At 46.6% G+C, this 18,312-nt stretch overlaps 1 protein-coding gene across 2 annotated transcripts in view; it reads right to left on the bottom strand.

Annotated features, from left to right (window-relative positions):
• Positions 1–18,312, bottom strand: part of PCSK2 (proprotein convertase subtilisin/kexin type 2) — a 211,195-nt gene that overhangs the window by 28,474 nt on the left and 164,409 nt on the right. For both annotated transcript variants that reach the window (XM_065891978.1, XM_065891979.1), the window contains 2 exons: positions 10,432–10,520; positions 53–228 (listed from right to left, as the gene is read on the bottom strand). In XM_065891978.1, coding sequence (XP_065748050.1) covers positions 53–228; positions 10,432–10,520 — 265 coding nt within the window. The remainder of the gene's footprint in view (positions 1–52; positions 229–10,431; positions 10,521–18,312) is intronic.

Genomic DNA, 18,312 nt, shown 5'->3' with positions numbered 1-18,312 from the left:
CCCCTCCTCCCCGGGTGTGGCTCCGGACCTCCTGGCGCAGGAACGACCTTACCTTGTTCACACCGTCCGCCATCGCCTGGAGTGTGAGCTCCCGGGGCCCGTCCACCGTCTTCCCGTTGTCGGTGGGGCCCCAACTGGCGCTGTAAATGTCTATCAGCTGAGGCATGTGGCTGATGGAGGAGGCCTCGATAATGTCCGTCATGAAGGGCTGGTCCAGCATCCGGATCCCTGTGGACAGTGAGGGCCGGGGAGCTCTGGGTGCCGGTCCCCGGTTCACAGGAGGCAAAGTGGGGTAGGGGGCTGGGGTCCTGGGTGTGGCTGGAGGTCTGCCTTCCTGGTGCCCTGGGCTCAGCCGGGCGATCCTGAATCCAGCCTCACGCTGTGTGTGTGATCAGAGGATCAGGCAGGTGCACTGACCGATCCACTCCATCCTTTTGGACCCCACCCACTCCTTTCCTTATGCAACTATTTGAAGACAATTTTATACCCCTGGCAAAAGTTGCTAGAATTCCTAATGTGGGAAGCTTGGCTTCCAGGGACTGGGGGGTTGATGGGGGACACGTTTCAGAGGAGAAATAAATCTACTGGGCAGGACAGTGTGGGGAGGAGATTGCTCTTAGATATTTAAGGAACAATTCTAGAGGGCAGGGGGCAGGGGCAGAGGGAGGGGCAGGACAGTGCAAGGGGGAGGGGCAGGGAAGGAACTCTCAGTTGCATTGTAGCTGAGGAGGGGCTCTGGCGGGGGGGGGGGGGGGGACAGAAATGTTGAAGGGGTCATTCTAAAATATATTTGCAGTGGGGTGCAGGATACACCCCCTCCTCCTTCTCCCCTAGGCCACCTTTGTAAAGTGTGTGCTTCTATGATGCCTTGTAGGAGTGACTTCTCGCTGGGAACTTTTCTCTGATTGTGTGACTGTGTGTACAGGGACTCAGGAGGAGCCCAGGCCTGTGGCACCCACGGTTCACATCACCCTTGGGCTGTCTAGAAAAAGCCTGTCCAGGGTTCACTCAGCAGCAGCCAACGGGAAGGGCATTTGTTCCTTCGTCATTACCCTCTAAACATTGCTGTTTGGGGCCAAGATTGTTCTCTGCTTGATATGCTATTTCGTAGCAAGGGACCTAGAGTGCTGCTGAAGCTGACCTAAGTCTTTCCGTCCACGGGAGTTTTGAAACGAAGGGCTGGTCTGTACATAGTCGGAGCCTGGCTTCTGACCCTTCTTACTTGTCCCTGGTGGTCAAAGGGCATTATTACACAAGCATCACCTAATGTGGTGTGCGCACCAACTTAAGGAAGGAAGATTCATATACATTCGTTACCTATGTACCTGTCACCACTTTCAAAAACCTACAGACAGGGACTTCCCTGGTGGCGCAGTGGTTAAGAATCCGCCTGCCAATGCAGGGGACACGGGTTCGAGCCCTGGTCCGGGAAGATCCCACATGCCACGGAGCAACTAAGCCCACGCACCACAACTACTGGAGCCTGCGCGCCCAGAGCCTGTGCTCCGCAACAAGAGAAGCCACTGCAATGAGAAGCCCACACACTACAACGAAGAGTAGCCCCCGCTCACCACAAGAGAAAGCCTGTGCCCAGCAATGAAGACCCAACGCAGCCAAAAATAAATTTAAAAAAAAGTCCCAAAATCTACAGACAGTTCATGCGGATGAGAACTAACTGCTGATTGTCGAATAAAGTTATAGGACTGCCTTCACATCTTGATTTTCCTTTTCTAGTTGCAGGTAATAGGCTTATATATCTTAAAGCAGTTCCCAGTTATAGGGTCACTTGCAGAGCATTTCCTAAATACTGTGCCTGGGCCGCTTCTCCCCGGTCCCTGGAGTTTCTGATTATTTGCACAGGTCCTAAGCAGGTATTGGTCTAAGGTGGTTTTGAAGTGCAACCTGACATGAGAATGACTGTTTAGGTAATTGGGACATTGGGGGTATAAAGTTAATGCTTTTACATGCATGTTTTGTTAATCCTGAGATAAACATTTTTCCAGAAAAAAATATAAAGCAGGAAGATTCAGGCTCTTACAGGGCCCATGAAATTGACAGAAAATTGTCTTTTCTCTTAAGGTTCTCTTTCCTCCTCCCACGTCTCACGGCCCCTCCCTTGCGCTTGCACTGCAATGTTCCCCAGAGCTCACCCTCCTCCTGTCTAACCTATGAGCTCAGTAGGCCTTTCCCCTGAAGTCTTTCTGGGTCCAGCTCTGCAGGTCCTCTGTTAGCACTGCACTGTCAGCCTTCTCTTACAATTGTTTATTTGTGTGTTTCATTTACCACCAGACAGCAAGGTCTTTGCGTACAGGGCATGTGTCTATTCTGTGTACTTCTATGTCCCTGGGCATCAGCATGGCGCTTGGAATTTATCTTAAGCTTGATAAATATTTGGTGAATAAATGCATGATATTATTACCTAATTTAGTTGAGTTTCTCCCTAGCAGGGATAACAGGTCCAGACTTTCCATCCTCTACTCATAAATCAGGTCACCGTTTTTGCCAACAAGTCTAATTATTAGTTAATATCCTTTCTCCTGGAGAAAGCTCCTACAGCATAAGCATAGTCTTTGGTTTCAACTTTCCAGAAGCTAAGTTTTATGGTTCATTTCATTAGGGATAGGAAATCTAAAACTCCACATTTCACTTTTGGCCCACCTATATTTTGCTCATTTAAAAAGTCTGTTTAACAAAGGTGGCTGACAGCTTACACAGTAAACTGAAGAGCACAGCTTCTTCTCACACGTCGTGTCCACTTTGTGGACTGGAAATGTCACAGAGAGGCTGGTATTCACTCGTCTGCAAGGAGGAAACTCAGATGGTCTTGAACTCATCCAGTGCCCGGATGACCAGCACTGAATAGCCTGCCTCCATTGAAAAGAGGGAGGAGTTCAACTCTGGCCAAAGCACACCCGGACCGTCCCACGTGCCAAACAGTGGCGACTTTGCATTTTGTCACCAGCTGGTGCCCTTTGCCCTCTCTCTTTGCAGGTCCTGTCTCTCTGCCTCTCTCCCTCTTCATCCCGCCCTGGCTCCCTTTGTGCCGCCCAGAACATCAGAGCTGTTGTGTATTAATCTCCGGACTGTTCAGCATCTAGGGAGGCAGGGACGGCCACGGGCTGGGAGCAGGGCTGTCATTCACATTCAGGGCCCAGGCCCCCGGCATTCTTTGAATCTCATTAAGCTCGGAGGGAATGAGGCGTGCATGGATTGAATGAGATACAGTATTAATTTTTGCAGGCAACTGCCCCATTAGTGGCCAAGACTCAGGCTCAGGGTGACCCAAGGGTTTTTAGGGAGGAACTCTGTCCCTGGATGGTCTAGGGGGGTGGGGAGGGGGAGAGAGTGAGAAAGATGGGGAAGGCAAGAGAGTGAGAGTGAGAGGCAGAAGGAGAGCGGGAAGCCCAGGGAGCCAGGACTCGGCATCCTCACGTTTGCACAATGCTCTGCGGGCTGCGGCGAGGTGATGGCAGGAGAGCCTGCACATCAAGCATTTCTGTCCCCTGCCCTCCCGCCAGCCTGAGCACCGCATTCATGACCAGCAGTGAATCTGTGAGTCCCTCCTGCCTTTTAGAACCTGAGCCTCACGCCTGCTGCATGGCTTGCTTGCAGCCCTGGGCTCTAGGGGCTGCACAGCCCAGGGATTTGAGCTAAATCCCCTGCCTCTCCTCCTGCTACAAAAGGTGAGCTTGTACGGACACCAGGAAGTGCTACATCCGTCTGCACACCTCAGTGTCGATAATCGCCACTTTTGTGTTCACTAGTGTTCACCTGTAGGCTAAGGAGCCGAGGCATGCTGGTCTAGGTCTTAAGGATCTGGAAACATGTTAGTCATTGTGCCAACAAGTGATTTTTACTGATTTATTTAAAAACTCAGATAAAATATGTACAAACTCACTGGACTATTAGGAGTTTTATTGGCCAAGTATGTGGAAGCAATTCATCGCTGGTAGAGAAATTTCAGGGTACTTTGATAATGGTCTACAGTGTGGTTTTCAAACTCTTTTTAGAATCTTTGCTCAAAGGAGCACTCGTTAGCAGATGCATAAGTCTATCTGCTCTGCCTTCAGAGAAAGGCAGGTAAGGCCAATGCCACCTGGCCTGGCCCCAGCCTGGGGCTGCTCTGAGGGGCTCTGCAGACGCCCAGGTGTGATGCTGTAGAACCTGCCCTCAAGTCACTTGCTGTGCCCCGGCAACCAGCAATCATGATCTGATACTGTCGTGTTTGTTTGCTCCTTGTCTAGGTCTCCCTTTAGACTCGAAGCTGTGTGAGGGCAGGTGTCTTGTCTGCTGGCTCACTGCTGCAACCCCACCCCCCAGGAGGACCGGCACATGGTGGGCACCCAGCTGCAACTCCTGAGTCCTGGAAGGGGCTAAAGGCAAGAGACAGCATCTCCCAAAAGGCGTGTTGCATTTCGAGCCCTTTTCATACTCTCAGAGGTATAAATCTGACAAACTTGCAAGAAACATCATTTGAAGGGTTCATTATTTATATTGGCTGTCCATTTATTTGGTTTTGTGAATTTTGAATAATACACTTTCCGTTTCGATTTTTTGTCTCAGTCCCTTTTGGCTAAAGATGCCAAACATTGATTTAAAAATTAAAACTAAGAAAAGAATTAGGTTGTCTTAAAGAGTTACTTTAATAAAGGCATGTTTAAAATAAAAATTGGAAATTAACCTTTCTCTTCAAAACATATAAATAAGTGGATAAGGAAATGTAAGTAATTAAACTTTAAAAAAAAGTTTTGAAGTTATTAAAGCTTTGAGACAGCACCAAGACTTTGGGACAGCCCGGATGTACCGGTCTGCATGTTACAGAGCATTTACTCTTTGGGAGCCAGACTAATTGGAATTTTCCTCTCTCCTTGCCATGTATTAGCTAGAAGAAGTGGTAACAGCTGTGCTCATGGAAACAGGCAACAGAAGTCAAAGAGAAAGCTCATCTTAAGGAAGAAGTTTCTAGAGTTACCCACGTCCAAAGTCAGAACAGACTTTGTTGTGAGGGAGTGAGTTTCCCATCACTGGAGGCGTGCCATTCCAGGCTGGGTCCAGGCTACATCAGGAGAGCAGGAAAAGAGAAGCTGTTCTGGACTTCCCTGGTGGCACAGTGGTTAAAAATCTGCCTGCCAGGGCAGCGGACACAGTTTCAAGCCCTGGTCCGGGAAGATCCCATGTGCCGCAGAGCAACTAAACCCGTGCACCACGACTACTGAGCCTGTGTGCCACAGCTACTGAAGCCTGCGTGCCCAGAGCCTGTGCTCCGCAACAAGAGGAGCCACCGCAGTGAGAAGCCTGCACACTACAACAGAGTAGCCCCCGCTCGCCGCAACTAGAGAGAGCCCACGCACAGCAACGAAGACCCAATGCAACCAAAAATTAATTAATAAAGAAAAAAAAGAGAGAGAGAAGCTCTTCAAGTGTTTTAGTGCAGGGACCCAGGCTGCGCTGGATACTAAATTGTTGTACAATTTACTAGCTGTGTGGCCCCATGTTCAGTTTCGTTCTCTGTAAAAGAGGGATTATAATAAATATGTTCTCTTTATGAAATATATAATCATGTATGATAAAGCTGTAAAGAGGTTTAAGTGAGTTAAGGATTTTGCATGGTGCCAGACACATTGGAAGAGACAACATGTTATTATTATTATTGCTACTGTTATTGTTGTTTTCATCATGCAAGTGTCAGTGGGTGTTCGGACTCAGGGATCTTTAGACCCTCTTTGGGGCCCAAGATTTTGCGATTCTGACGGGTAAATGGAAAAGATGAGCCGCTGGGAATTCACATGCTCTATTTCCAGCATCCAGATGACACACAGTGGATGGATGGCCGTGATGCTCGTTGGCCTGGAGTGGCCTAGGGTGTTGATGCAAAGGGGTCCCCTGCCTCTCTTCACTGCTGGTGGACATTCCCAGTGTGCCCTTGCTGGGGAGGGGAAGTGGGTGATGAGAAGGCCCAGGTCTCCTTGGAACTAATTTGATTGGGATAAAGTAGCAAAGGTGAGACGGTGCTGGTAGAAGGGGAGATACCTGGTAGAAATTCCGTCAGCTTTGGGTTCTTAGATCTTTCTGCCCTTAATCCCTTAACTCCATTCATCCACCGATTCTTTTATTCAGTGATTAATCTCTACTGATTATCGTGGGTTTATCCACAGATGCTTCCTTCTCTTTATTCCTTCCTTGCTTTCTGTCACTCAGCAAATAAGAGTTTGAGCATCCTTTGTGTGCCAGACCCTGCTGTTGGGTGCGAAGGTGAGAGAAAACAGACGTGGCTCCTGTCTTTGTGGACACTGTTGTCTGCCTGCGGAGAGTGATACTGATCAAAGAACCAGGCACAAGAATTTGTGATAACTGACAGTATTAGTGCTGGGAAGAGAAGATTCAGCATCTTTATCTGTGGATGGGGACTGGCCTGGGCAATGATGTTGGAGGATGCCATGGGGACCCGCTTGCTGCAGGATGAAGAGGTGGTAGCCAGGTGGGCCGTAGGGCGCAGGTGTTCTGGGCAGAGGGAGAGCACATACAAAGGCCCAGTAGAGGAAGGAGCGTGGCTACACTTCCTGACTCACAGTTGCTAGGAAGTTTCCTCTAAATTATATTTACACAGAGACTAACCACATGTGTATGGGAACTTAATATACAATGAAGGTGGCACCACAAATCAAAGGGACGGGATGGATTATTACATAGATGGTATTGGGGATGTTTGCTCACTATTTGGAGAAAAATAAAACTTGACCCCAGCTGGCATGACATACAGAGGTGGAATCCAGTTGGACTAATGGCCTCATGTGAAAGTTTGGGAGAAGATCCTTGTGCTGATTAAAACTGATCAGGGGCTAATATGTGGGACATACCAAGAGCATGTGCAAATTAACAGGATAAAGACAGGAACCTCCATGGAAAAATGAGAAAGTGTATGAGTAGACGAGAAACCCAAAAGGCTCACGGGCCGATGAAGAGATGCTCAATGATTTTTTCCTTGTTTCCCTTCAGAGGACTCATTTTATCATCTTGTCTCCACTTTCCTTTCTTTTTCTGGACTGAGATTCTGCAGCACCTTAACTTTAGCCTTTTTTTGAAGACAAGAGACCCGGGATCTAGGGGGCAGTTGGGACATCGCCTCCCTGTGACTGAACACCTTGAGACGAGCAGTGATACGGGTCGGCCACCAGATGGCGCTCCAGACCTCCCCAGCTCAGAAAGCTCGGGAAAGGAAAGATTCTCCGGAGAGTACGGCCCATTTATTAGTAGAATAAGGAAAATCAGCCAACTTTTGAAATTGCCAGCCAGAATGAACAAAATGTTCCCCCCAGATCTGTAAGGTAGAATTCTGTTTCTGTTGCGATTCCTGAGTACCTCTCCAGGGCTTTCTCAGGAAGAATTCCTTTCGCTCCCCTGGGGGAGCCCTGAGTCACTGGATGTCCTGCCGGGCACAGGGTGGGGACTGGACCTTCCTGCCCCTGAGCGCTTAGGACCCGTAAGAGTGGCTACAGAGGAACCAAGCTGGGGTTAAAGGAGCGCAAGAAGGCGGCCCCTTTGCTCAGAGCCTCTGTGGGGCTGGGCCTGCCTCCCCCCGGCTCTGGGCTGGGCTCCTGGATCCTCAGAGCCTTGCCTTGAGACCTGTGAGCTATCGGGGTTCACGGACACGGGTCGGGTCGTGTCTTTGAGGTACCGGGCTGCATCCGCTCGCCTTTGGCATCAGGGGCGAGTCAGAGGCTGTCACACTGCCTGGATCTGCCCACCCGAACGAGGGGCTTGCCTGGGGCGTGTCCTCTGCCTTGCGGGTGGAGCTGCAGGCGGGACAGCCCAGGTGCTCGAGGCTGAGGTCCCGCCCCCCACCCGACCCCACCCACCGATGAGGGATGGGAGTTGGTGGATAAACTCCCAGCCTCCTCCTCTCGGGGGGCAAGAGCCCCCCAGAGCCCCAGTTAGGGAGCCCCAGCTCATCAACACACCCTCTGTTGGTCTCTCTTCCCACCATCTTTCCCTCTCTTTCCCTCACTGGCTTCCCAGGGTCACCTCCCAAAGAAACTCCTTGCACCCAGATCCTTGCTTCAGGTTTGCTTTTAGGGAATTCAAAGAGAGCAGGAGAATCAGGTACATTTGATAAGCAGGTTAGATGTTTTCAGAGTGCAAATTACAAGAGAGAAAAAGAAGACGCAGATGGAGAAAAAGACCCCAGCGGACCTCCAATTGCCATGAGCTAATCCCAACTCTTCATTGTTGCAGGCACTTGTTCTGAGGATCCCTTGTTCAAAAATCCAGTTGCTTTGGGCATGCAGAAACTTCAAAACTCTTTTGAAGACCGTCATTGTGAATGAGAAATCCACGTTTGACATTTTCAGTTGCCTCCACTCTGCCCTGCGAACAGGGAACCCCCCCCTACTCAGATAGCACCCGGAGTGTGAGCCTGGCTTGTAATATATTAACCCGGTGATATTCTTTCCCCTGAGCTCATAACGCCTTCTGACATTCTGATGCCAGCATTTTGGAGGCACACAGAATACAGAGAGATGAAAGCCAAGGGGCAAAGCCGCCCCAGTTACATTTCAGAACCCTCTGGATGTATTCGTTTGAGGAATTCAGCACCCAGCTCAGGCAAACCTCTTAGCAGACAGTGTTGAAAGAGGTTAACGGTGGGTTTGTATAGGTTGCTCCTGCTTTATTTAGGTTCCTGGAAATGCAAGTGTCAGCACAAAGTATGTTTATGGTTCTATTAAATCACCAGGAAAAAAAATATCAAGACAGTTGTAAAAAAAAGAAAAGCAAGGTTGGATGACTGAGGTTTATGACTGAATAAATTAAGAACCAAATTTGATGCAAAACTTGGAATAAGCCAGGAGCCACTCCATTCTCCAGCATCTTGTTGAAAGCTTATGAACCCCTTTCTCTCATTTTCTCTCTCCCTTTCTGTCTCTCTCTATTTTTTTTTGGCAGGGGGAAGTGTTGGTTTCTAAATTTCTGGTGACCAGCCACCCTTCTTTTTAAAGGCCCATAAAGAGGAATTTGTTAAATATGTTTCCCGTGGAACTTAATAAAAAGGTTCTAGGTAGAATATTTTCCCTTAAAGATGAGAGGCGCTGTACAAACAAACAAACATACAAAAAACCCCACCAAAAACATTTGGAAGAGTTCTGAGTATGTTTACAATAATCTGTACACACCTCCTTATATTCTACCGTCCTTATTTGATTCCTATTAAAATGCTATGATTACTTGGACAAAACTGTAATTCGAAAAGATAGGGAACCCTCTTAACTGTTGGTGGGAATGTAAATTGGTGCAGCCATCATGGAAACAGTATGGAAGTTCTTCAGAAAACTAAAAATAGAGTTGCCATATGAACCAGAAATCCCACTCCTGGGCACATATCCAGACAAAACTATAATTTGAAAAGACATATGCACCCCTACATTCATAGCGGCACTATTCACAATAACCAAGACATGGAAGCAGCCTAAATGTCCATCGACAGATGAATGGATAAAGAAGATGTGGTACATATATACAATGGAATACTACTCAGCCATGAAAAGAATGAAATAATGCCATTTGCAGTAACATGGATGGACCTGGAAAGTATTATACTAAGTGAAGTAAGTCAGAAAGAGAAAGACAAATACAATATGATATCACTTATATGTGGAATCTAAAATATGACACAAATGAACTTATCTAAGAAATGGAAACAGACTCACAGACATAGAGAACAGACTTGTGGTTGCCAAGGGGGAGGGCAGGTGAGGGAGTGTTGGATTGGGAGTTTGGGATTAGCAGATGCAAACTAATATATATAGAATAGATAAACAACAAGGTCCTACTGTACAGCACAGGGAACTATATTCAATATCCTGTGATAAATCATAATGGAAAAGAATATGAAAAGGAATATCTACACACACACACACATATATATGTATAACTGAATTACTTTGCTGTACACCAGAAACTAACACAACATTGTAAATCAACTCTACTCCAATAAAGAAAAAAAAAAGATGTTATGGATACTGACACACAAAGAGTACAGACAGTACAATTCCATTTATATAAAGTTTAAAAACTGGGACTAACTGACATTTGCTGTTAGAAATCAGGGTCGTGACTGTTCTTATGTGTATGGGCAGTAACTGGGAGGGGACACAAGGAGGGCTTTGGGGTGCTGGTCGTATTTTGTTTCTTGATGGTTACATGGATGTGGTCATTTTATGAAACTTCATTGACCTATGTACTCATGATCTGTGCACCTTAAAAATTTTTTAAGTTTATTGATCTTGCCATATAGGTTAAGTTAAAAAAATGTTTTTCACTCTTGCTAAGTGTACCAGTCCCCGCTCTCCTGCTCCACTGGGAATCTTTGCCGCACAGTGGCCAGACCCAAGACCCGAGTGTGATGCCTCCTGGGATTGTTTGGCAGGGACAGCCTACCTGCGACCTTGGAACCGTAGGCCACTCCGACCCCACAGATGTTGTTGTTGGCGACTGCAGAAACTTCCCCGGCACATCGGGTCCCATGGCTGCAGAGAACAGTAAAGACAAGTCAGATACAGTGTCAAACGACTTGGAGAAGATCCCTTAAATTCTATCTATGGTTCTTTTCAATGGTTCAGTTAGCCCGGAGCCAACCCAGGCCCCTGGATTTTCCATCTGTGTCTCTCCTTTCGACCCCTTCCAATTCTCAGCTGCCCTTCCTGACCTTGGCTTGTTTCTACCATGAAGAGTCTTCTTCTCAGAACATTTTCAACCTTGAGAGGTGATCTTTACTTTAAAATTTGAGGTGTCTTACTGGGGAAAACAGTTACAGGCTTTCTGTGAAAAGGAGACACAATCTAAGACAGGTTGGTGCTGGTTGAAACAGCTGATTTTTTTGTTTTTTTTTTTAAGCGCTAGAATTGTGGGCTGGTGTTTATTTTCAAGGCTGGTTCTGTCCACAGGCAGGTAATGAATGCTGCCTGCCAGTTGTGGGATGAAAGTTATTTACCTTTTTGGATTATAGCCTCCTTTAGGACATACTGAATGCTACAAATCCCCCACCTTGCTCTGGAATCAAGTAAACAGACACTGGTAACTGTTTACATTCAATTTCGAGGGGTCCACAGAATTTGAGGCCGGCCAGATTAAGAATCCCAAGCGTCTATTAGATAATCTTTCTGAAGTTTGCCGGCCTTACAATTCTGAGCAAGGCCTTCTCAGGGCTTATGTTCTAGAATGTTCTCTGCAATAGACACTGGAATTTCATTAACTTTTTCCCTTTTGCTCCCTTTTCTGTTACACCAAAGGAATCCAAACAGCTCTCCCCTTGAACTGGGCCGGCCTGGTGGCTGGCTTGGACCCATGGGAGGCAGCGGGAAGATGCCCTCTAGCCTCTGGGCCAGGGTCCGTACAGAGGAGCTTGGGCTACAGCTGAGGCCACGCGGGGAGTGCAGCCGGGCAGCCCCCATTGTTCCAACATACCTCAGGTGAGGTCCCTGGAGGCCTCCCTCCCCCAGACCCAGACGGGTTACCCCGTCAGCAGCACATGGAGAGAGACAGGTGCCCACCTAAGTTGCAGGATTGTGAGCTAGTAGATGTTCTCTTTTAAGCCACTAGGTTTCGGGGCCGTTTGTTAAACGGCAACGGGGAACTGAACCCTGCATAAGCTCGAAGTCAATCAGAATGCCGTGTTTTAACCCCAAACAGCATTCAAGAGGAGGAGTGGTCCAATGTACACATCACTGGAAATGGCCAGCCCCAACCTGGAAGTCCATCCTAATGGCCCATGAAGCAGCTAAATACGCAGTCGGCTGCAAAAGTGTCAGCTTGGCCTGCGGAGGGACGGTGGTGAGGGCTGGCTTCCCCCTCACTATTCACACGGCGGGTGCAGGAAAGGATGTGGGGAAGGGGACTTATTGGCTGCGTAGCCCAAGAAGTCCTGATTTCCGCAGTGTAGACGCTTTGCCACATTCCCTTAGGGCAAGCAAAGCTCACACCCGCCCTTAAAAAATCACATCGGAGGACTGAAAATATACACACATATTTTCTCTCTATATATGAGCAAAAGTGAATCCTGCCTCCATGAAGGCTACACATCTCACAGACTCAAAATTCCCTTTGGAACAAGAATGAAATCTGTATGTGGTGTCTGAGGAGACCTCGTCGTGACTGCAGAGGTCAGCCCTGTGGTGGAAGCTCTGTGAAGACCCCACGTGCTGACTGAGTAAACCCCTGTCTTCTTGCCTGTAAGTTTTTGGTAGATCTCATGTGAGATTTTTGAGAAGGGACTTAGTTATGGTTTAACTTGATGGGAGAAACTACCATGGACGTGGCTTTCATGGCCCTCATCTTATTCTCAGTGCTGAAGAAAATGGTAAATAAAATTCTGAAAAACAGCATGGAAGTATACACACATGTATCTATATAAAGTGAAACATATACATACACATTTTATATTGATTCGTATGTAGACTTTAAATGTATATATTCAAGTATATAGTTGTACTTTTATCTACTTATGTATTTGTAATTATATACTTCTATATTCATATGTATATATACTTACACATTATATATAATCCACATATTAGATATTTAAATATATAAAATACACGCCATATTAAGAGAACATGTATATTCTTTATATACACACACATATATATTTACAAATGGAACTTGCACGGACACTGATTAAATTTGGCTGGCTCCCTTGCTGTTTGGTTCATGCTGAACAAATAAATATTTGTTTGATTTTTAATTTTTTTTTTGTGGTACGCGGGCCTCTCACTGCTGTGGCCTCTCCCGTTGCAGAGCACAGGCTCCGGACGCGCAGGCTCAGCGGCCATGGCTCACGGGCCCAGCTGCTCCGCGGCATGTGGGATCTTCCCGGACCTGGGCACGAACCCGCGTCCCCTGCACCGGCAGGCGGACTCTCAACCACTGCGCCACCAGGGAAGCCCCAAATAAATATGTGAAGAAAAGTTTAAAAAGCAGTGCCACCTCTAATTCGAGTGAGCACTAATTTCCTTATTATTTAATAATCAGCCCTGCCAGGCTCTCCTTTCCGAGGCCTTGCCTGGAACAGTCGATGCTTTGACCGACATCTGTGAAGCACACATTATGCTGGTGGAGGGGGGCCCTGCTCTGAGGAGTGAGGAGGGCCAACAGCACCTGCTGTGGACGCGGCAGTCGTTCCTCACCAGGGACCACAGTCAGTGCTTTTCTTGTCGCACCCCCTTTACCCCTCGCAGGAGTAGGTACTGCTCCATTTCACAGATGTCAAAGCTGAGTATCGGAGGATCTGGGCCAGGTCTGAGACCCAGGGTCAGCTACTGGACCACCCATCACCCTCCCACCCTGTGACAGACCTTCTCTGCCCTAAAACTGCTCACGAAAGGCTGGAGGACAAAATCGTGCGAACTTCCTTGAGCAGATTAAAGACACCGAATGCTTCCATATCCTTAATTTTGGCCTTTAAGTGGGGAGATGACTGTCGTGGTCCCTCCAGAGGAACATATGGGAAAAAACATTTCATTGCTAAATTAGGCGACACTAATTATAAGCGGGTAGTGGCTCCCTGTAATTGTTGGTGACACCAGGCCTCTTCACACCCCTGGGCCTCTGTCGGCTCCGTCGCCACGGCCTTGAGTGCCTTCCTTCAGTCCTGTTTTCCTGATCATCTCAGAGAACGAGCTTGCTCTTCTGAATATCAGGAGAATCCTTTTCCAAGTCCATATTCATCTGGCCCCTTTGCTCTCTCAAGAACATTCAGTAGCTCACCTTTGTCTCTAGAGTAAACCACGAGTCTGTCAGAAGTGGAAATAGCTGTGGGTGTGGGGAGGCGGGACAAAGCTCGGTGGCTTGATTGGCCTCCTTTTTTTTTTTTTGAAATTCAGTAAATTGTTTATTGATTGGCTGATTGAATAAAACAGTCCAGGTGAGAAGTCTGATTAGCTCACAAAAGAGTGGGATTTGGCAAAAAAGATGTTATCTAACAAAATCTGAGTAAGTTATAATCTTTTCAAACGTCTTCGACGTATTCAGAACAAAAGTAATTTAAAAGATAGATTACTGAACAGTGCTCCACAGGAAGGGCAAGAAGACTGGGTTTTGGTGAAGATCCAGTACTGGTGTGGACCCATCATCTGGCCCCTGGAAGACCTGAACTGCTGACGAGGGTTAGTGAGTACTCTCTGGTTCTATAGAACCAAGCCCGTAATTTTGTGCTTTAACTAATTAATGGCCTCCTTCTGACAAAGGTCACCGGCAGGCAAGTGACAGGAGTCAGGGGTATCATGTTGCCAGAACGGCCTCGATCTACTGTTCCCCTGGGCCTGTGCCCTTGGCAGTGATTTTCTTGCTGCTTCATGAAGAGGGGAAGCACAGTTCCCCTACCTTGAGTCTGGCTGGCCTCGTGACTTGCTTTGGACAAAAGAATGTGGTGGAAGGGATGGGCCTGGCCCTCAAGAGGACCAGAGCTGCTCTTTCTCCTGAAACTGCCCTGGTGCCATGTGGACAAGCCCAGGCTGGCCCATTGGATGGTGAGAGACTGTAACCCCTCATGCCTGTCACCCAAGCTGACAGCCAGCTGTCCCCCAGACATGCGAGAGAGGCCATCCTAAGCCAGCTAGCCCCCAGCCTCCCTGCCAACCAACCCTGGATGCAGGGACGAGCCAGATCAACAGAACCGTCCAGCTGACCTACAGACTTGTGAGTGATATCAGTGTTTATTGCTTTAAGCTACTACTTTTGGGATGATTTGTTATGTGGCATTACTTGGCAATAGATAACTGATACATTGGACAAGCAAGGCTGGAGGGACAATCCCAGGTTAACCTGTGCAGGGTGGGGTTTAAGCCTGGACCCTGATGATGACTGCACTGGGGCTTCCCTACAGCCGTGGTGGCTGCTGAGATGTCCAAGAAAACCCTGAGGACCTGCTCCGACTCTGGGAGGGGGCACATCTCCAGAGAGACAGTGCCCCTTCTTCCACATTGCTGACCTTTCACTAGAGTGACTGGCCACCCTTCTTGCCCTTTCCAGCCAAAGCATGCATTTCTATGTGACTCCATTCAGGGAGAGATGGACGGGGCAGCATGCATACAGCACCTCTCATTTACTGACACCCACCGTGGGTGGGCACCATGCCAAGAGTGCTGCAGGCTTTGTTTTATTTAATTCTCACAACTATCATTATCCCCATTTTAAAGAAGAAGGAGTTGAGCATCAAGATACTAAGTCACTTCTCAGTTCAGAGGCAAAACCAGAATTCAGATACAGGTTTGCTGCTTCCGATCCCCTGTTCTTAAGCATGACCTTTATAAACAAGATGAAAAGACAACCCTCAGAATGGGAGAAAATATTTGCAAAGGAATTTACAGACAAAAGATTAATCTCTAAAATATATAAACAGCTCATGCAGCTCAATATTTAAAAAACAGACAACCCAATCAAAAAATGGGCAGAAGGCCTAAATAGACATTTCTCCAAAGAAGACATACAGATGGGCAAGAAGCACATGAAAAGCTGCTCAACATCACTAGTTATTAGAGAAATGCAGATCAAAACTACAATGAAGTATCACCTCATACTGGTTAGAATGGGCATCATCAGAAGATCTACAAACAATAAATGCTGGAGAGGGTGTGGAGAAAAGGGAACCCTCCTGCACTGTTGGCGGGAATGTAAATTGGTACAGCCACTATGGAGAACAGTATGGAGGTTCCTTAAAAAAATCTAAAAACAGAACTACCATATGTCCCAGCAATCCCACTACTGGGCATATACCCAGAGAAAACCATAATTCAAAAAGACACATGCACCTCAATGGTCATTGCACTGTTTACAATAGCCAGGTCATGGAAGCAACCTAAATGCCCATCAACAGACAAATGGATAAAGAAGATGTGGTACATATACACAATGGAATATTACCCAGCCATAAAAAGAACGAAATTGGGTCATTTGCAGAGACGTGGATGGACCTAGAGACTGTCATACAGAGTGAAGTAAGTCAGAAAAGGAAAAACAAATATAGTATATTAATGCATATATGTGAAATCTAGAAAAATGGTACAGATGAACTGGTTTGCAAAGCAGAAATAGAGACACAGATGTAGAGAACAAACATATGGACACCAAGGGGGGAAAGTGGCAGAGGGGTGGGTGGTGGTGGTGGTGGGATGAATTGAGAAATTGGGATTGACATATATACACTAATGTGTATAAAATAGATAACAAATAAAAAAATAAAATCTTAAAAAAATATATCATGTATTCCTGATGCTCAGAAATGTGCAGATAAAAAGTGTGATGGTTAAATTTATGTGTCAATTTGGCTGGGACATGGTGTGCTCAGATATTTGATTAAGCATTATTTTGGGTGTTCCTGTGAAGGTGTTTTTTGGATGAGGTTCACATTTAAATTGGTGGACTCTGAGTAAAGCAGATTGTCCTCCGTAGTGTGGGTGGGCCTCATCCAACCCGTTGAAGGTCTGAATAGAACAAAAAGACCAGCCTTCTCTGGGTAAGAGAAAATCCTCCAGCACTGCCTTTGGACTCCAGCTCGTCTGTCCTGGGTCTCCAGCCTGCCAGCCCACCCTGCAGATTTTGGACTTGCCAGACCCCATAAACAAATCTCTTGCTTTTTATATACATATCTGATTTGTTCTTTTTCTCTGCAGAATCCTGACTAATTCAAAAAGTAACTTAGTGGTTTAAGCAACTTTCACTGGTTCTTTGGCTCACTCACTGGTTAGGGTCATTGGCTTAGGTTTTCTTCTACAACATGGTCTGTCTTTGCCACACGATTTTTGGTGGTGACAGAACATACTAACTGGTAACCGAGCTCATTTTCTTTTATTCCTGGGATCCGGTTAGGCTCCATTTCCCAGCCTCCCCCACACGTGCATGTGGCCGAGTGACTGAATTTCAGCTGATGTTATGTGGGTCACAGGATGTATGCTGCTTCCAGGCCCGGCTCATAAAAATCCCCAGAGCCATCGTCCATGTTCTGTCCCTCTAGTCCCTCATGCAAACCTCCAAGGTGGAGCTTTAGTTCCATTTTACAGATAGGGGAAACTGATTCAGGGATCACTTATTCCGTACCAGGCGATCAATATACCACTACCTTTGTCCATTATAATCTACTGTATTTTTGTCTCTTAAGCAAGGAATAACTACCACCCAAGGACCGTAAAATCCCCCCATATGGCAAACATTAGTTTCCAAAGTAGAAATGATTATACCAAAATACAGATATTTCTTTTGCCATCTGTATGATTCTCTCCACAACCCCAAATCTGTGTTACGTCTATTTCTTTTAGCTGAAGGGGAAATTTTAAATAATGAAAACTTGTGTTATCCAGGCAGCGGACTAGAAATTTTTTTAAAAACTCACAACTTTGTGGTATTTCTCCAGTGGCTCAGAAGAGCTCACAAAATTAAACTCTCTTGGATTTCACTGTACTCTGGATTGGCTAGAGAGAGGGGGTTGATTGCAAAGAGCAACCTTTGAGCTGATATCGGCTTAGGAGGTAGTCTCAACACTCACATGAAAGAAAAACTTAGATTAGGTCTTTGAAGGCAGTTTGGATTTTGTTATTCAGGAGGCAATTTCAGAATTAGTCTGTAAAGACAGAAGGGAAAGATGTTTGTCTATTTCTAAGCCCTTACGTGTCCCCAGGGTAAAGTATTGGTTTCCATCACTGTGCTAATAACCAACCAGAGAGAGCAATTTTCCCCCCATATTCTTTTTAGGCCTGTTTATTGGGTTCTTCAGAATGAAAAATGACTTTTAATTTAAAAAAGTTAATCACTGAAAATCGTTCTTATTTGAAGGTTTAACTAATGCTATCAGTCAAACGTGCCCACACAGAGACAGACGATCCTTGGCATCCATTTATCCATATTTCCCTTCATTTTGGTTGCTTGAATAATAAATGTCTTCTCTCTTCCTGAATTTATAGTAAACTTTTTGTGACCAGGAATCGCATCTGATCCAGAATCTCTTACTCTTTAGGGCGTAATAGATAGAGTGTGTTGCACCCTGAGATGCTCCGTAAATACGCCCGATGGTGGGGATGACATTTCAATGGTGTATATGCCTGTCAGAGAAATGCTACGCAAGAGAGATTCTTATGGACAGCAGCACAGCAATGGAATACAGATCTGCAGTGCATCACCAAACATTGACCTAAAACCCAGCAAGGCTGCAAGATTATTGACAAAGTGTGAGCTGCAGACCTTGGGAGAAGCAGGCAGCTCTGAAATGGACAGATGTCAAGGGCACTCAACAACTTGGCATGGCTGAGAAAGTATGCCACCCATCCATCAACC

The sequence above is a fragment of the Phocoena phocoena genome, chromosome 15 (genome assembly GCF_963924675.1).
Source record: "Phocoena phocoena chromosome 15, mPhoPho1.1, whole genome shotgun sequence".
Classification (NCBI taxonomy): Eukaryota; Metazoa; Chordata; class Mammalia; order Artiodactyla; family Phocoenidae; genus Phocoena; species Phocoena phocoena.
Note: the sequence above shows the minus strand (reverse complement) of the source record. Positions and strands in the feature narration are given on the sequence as shown.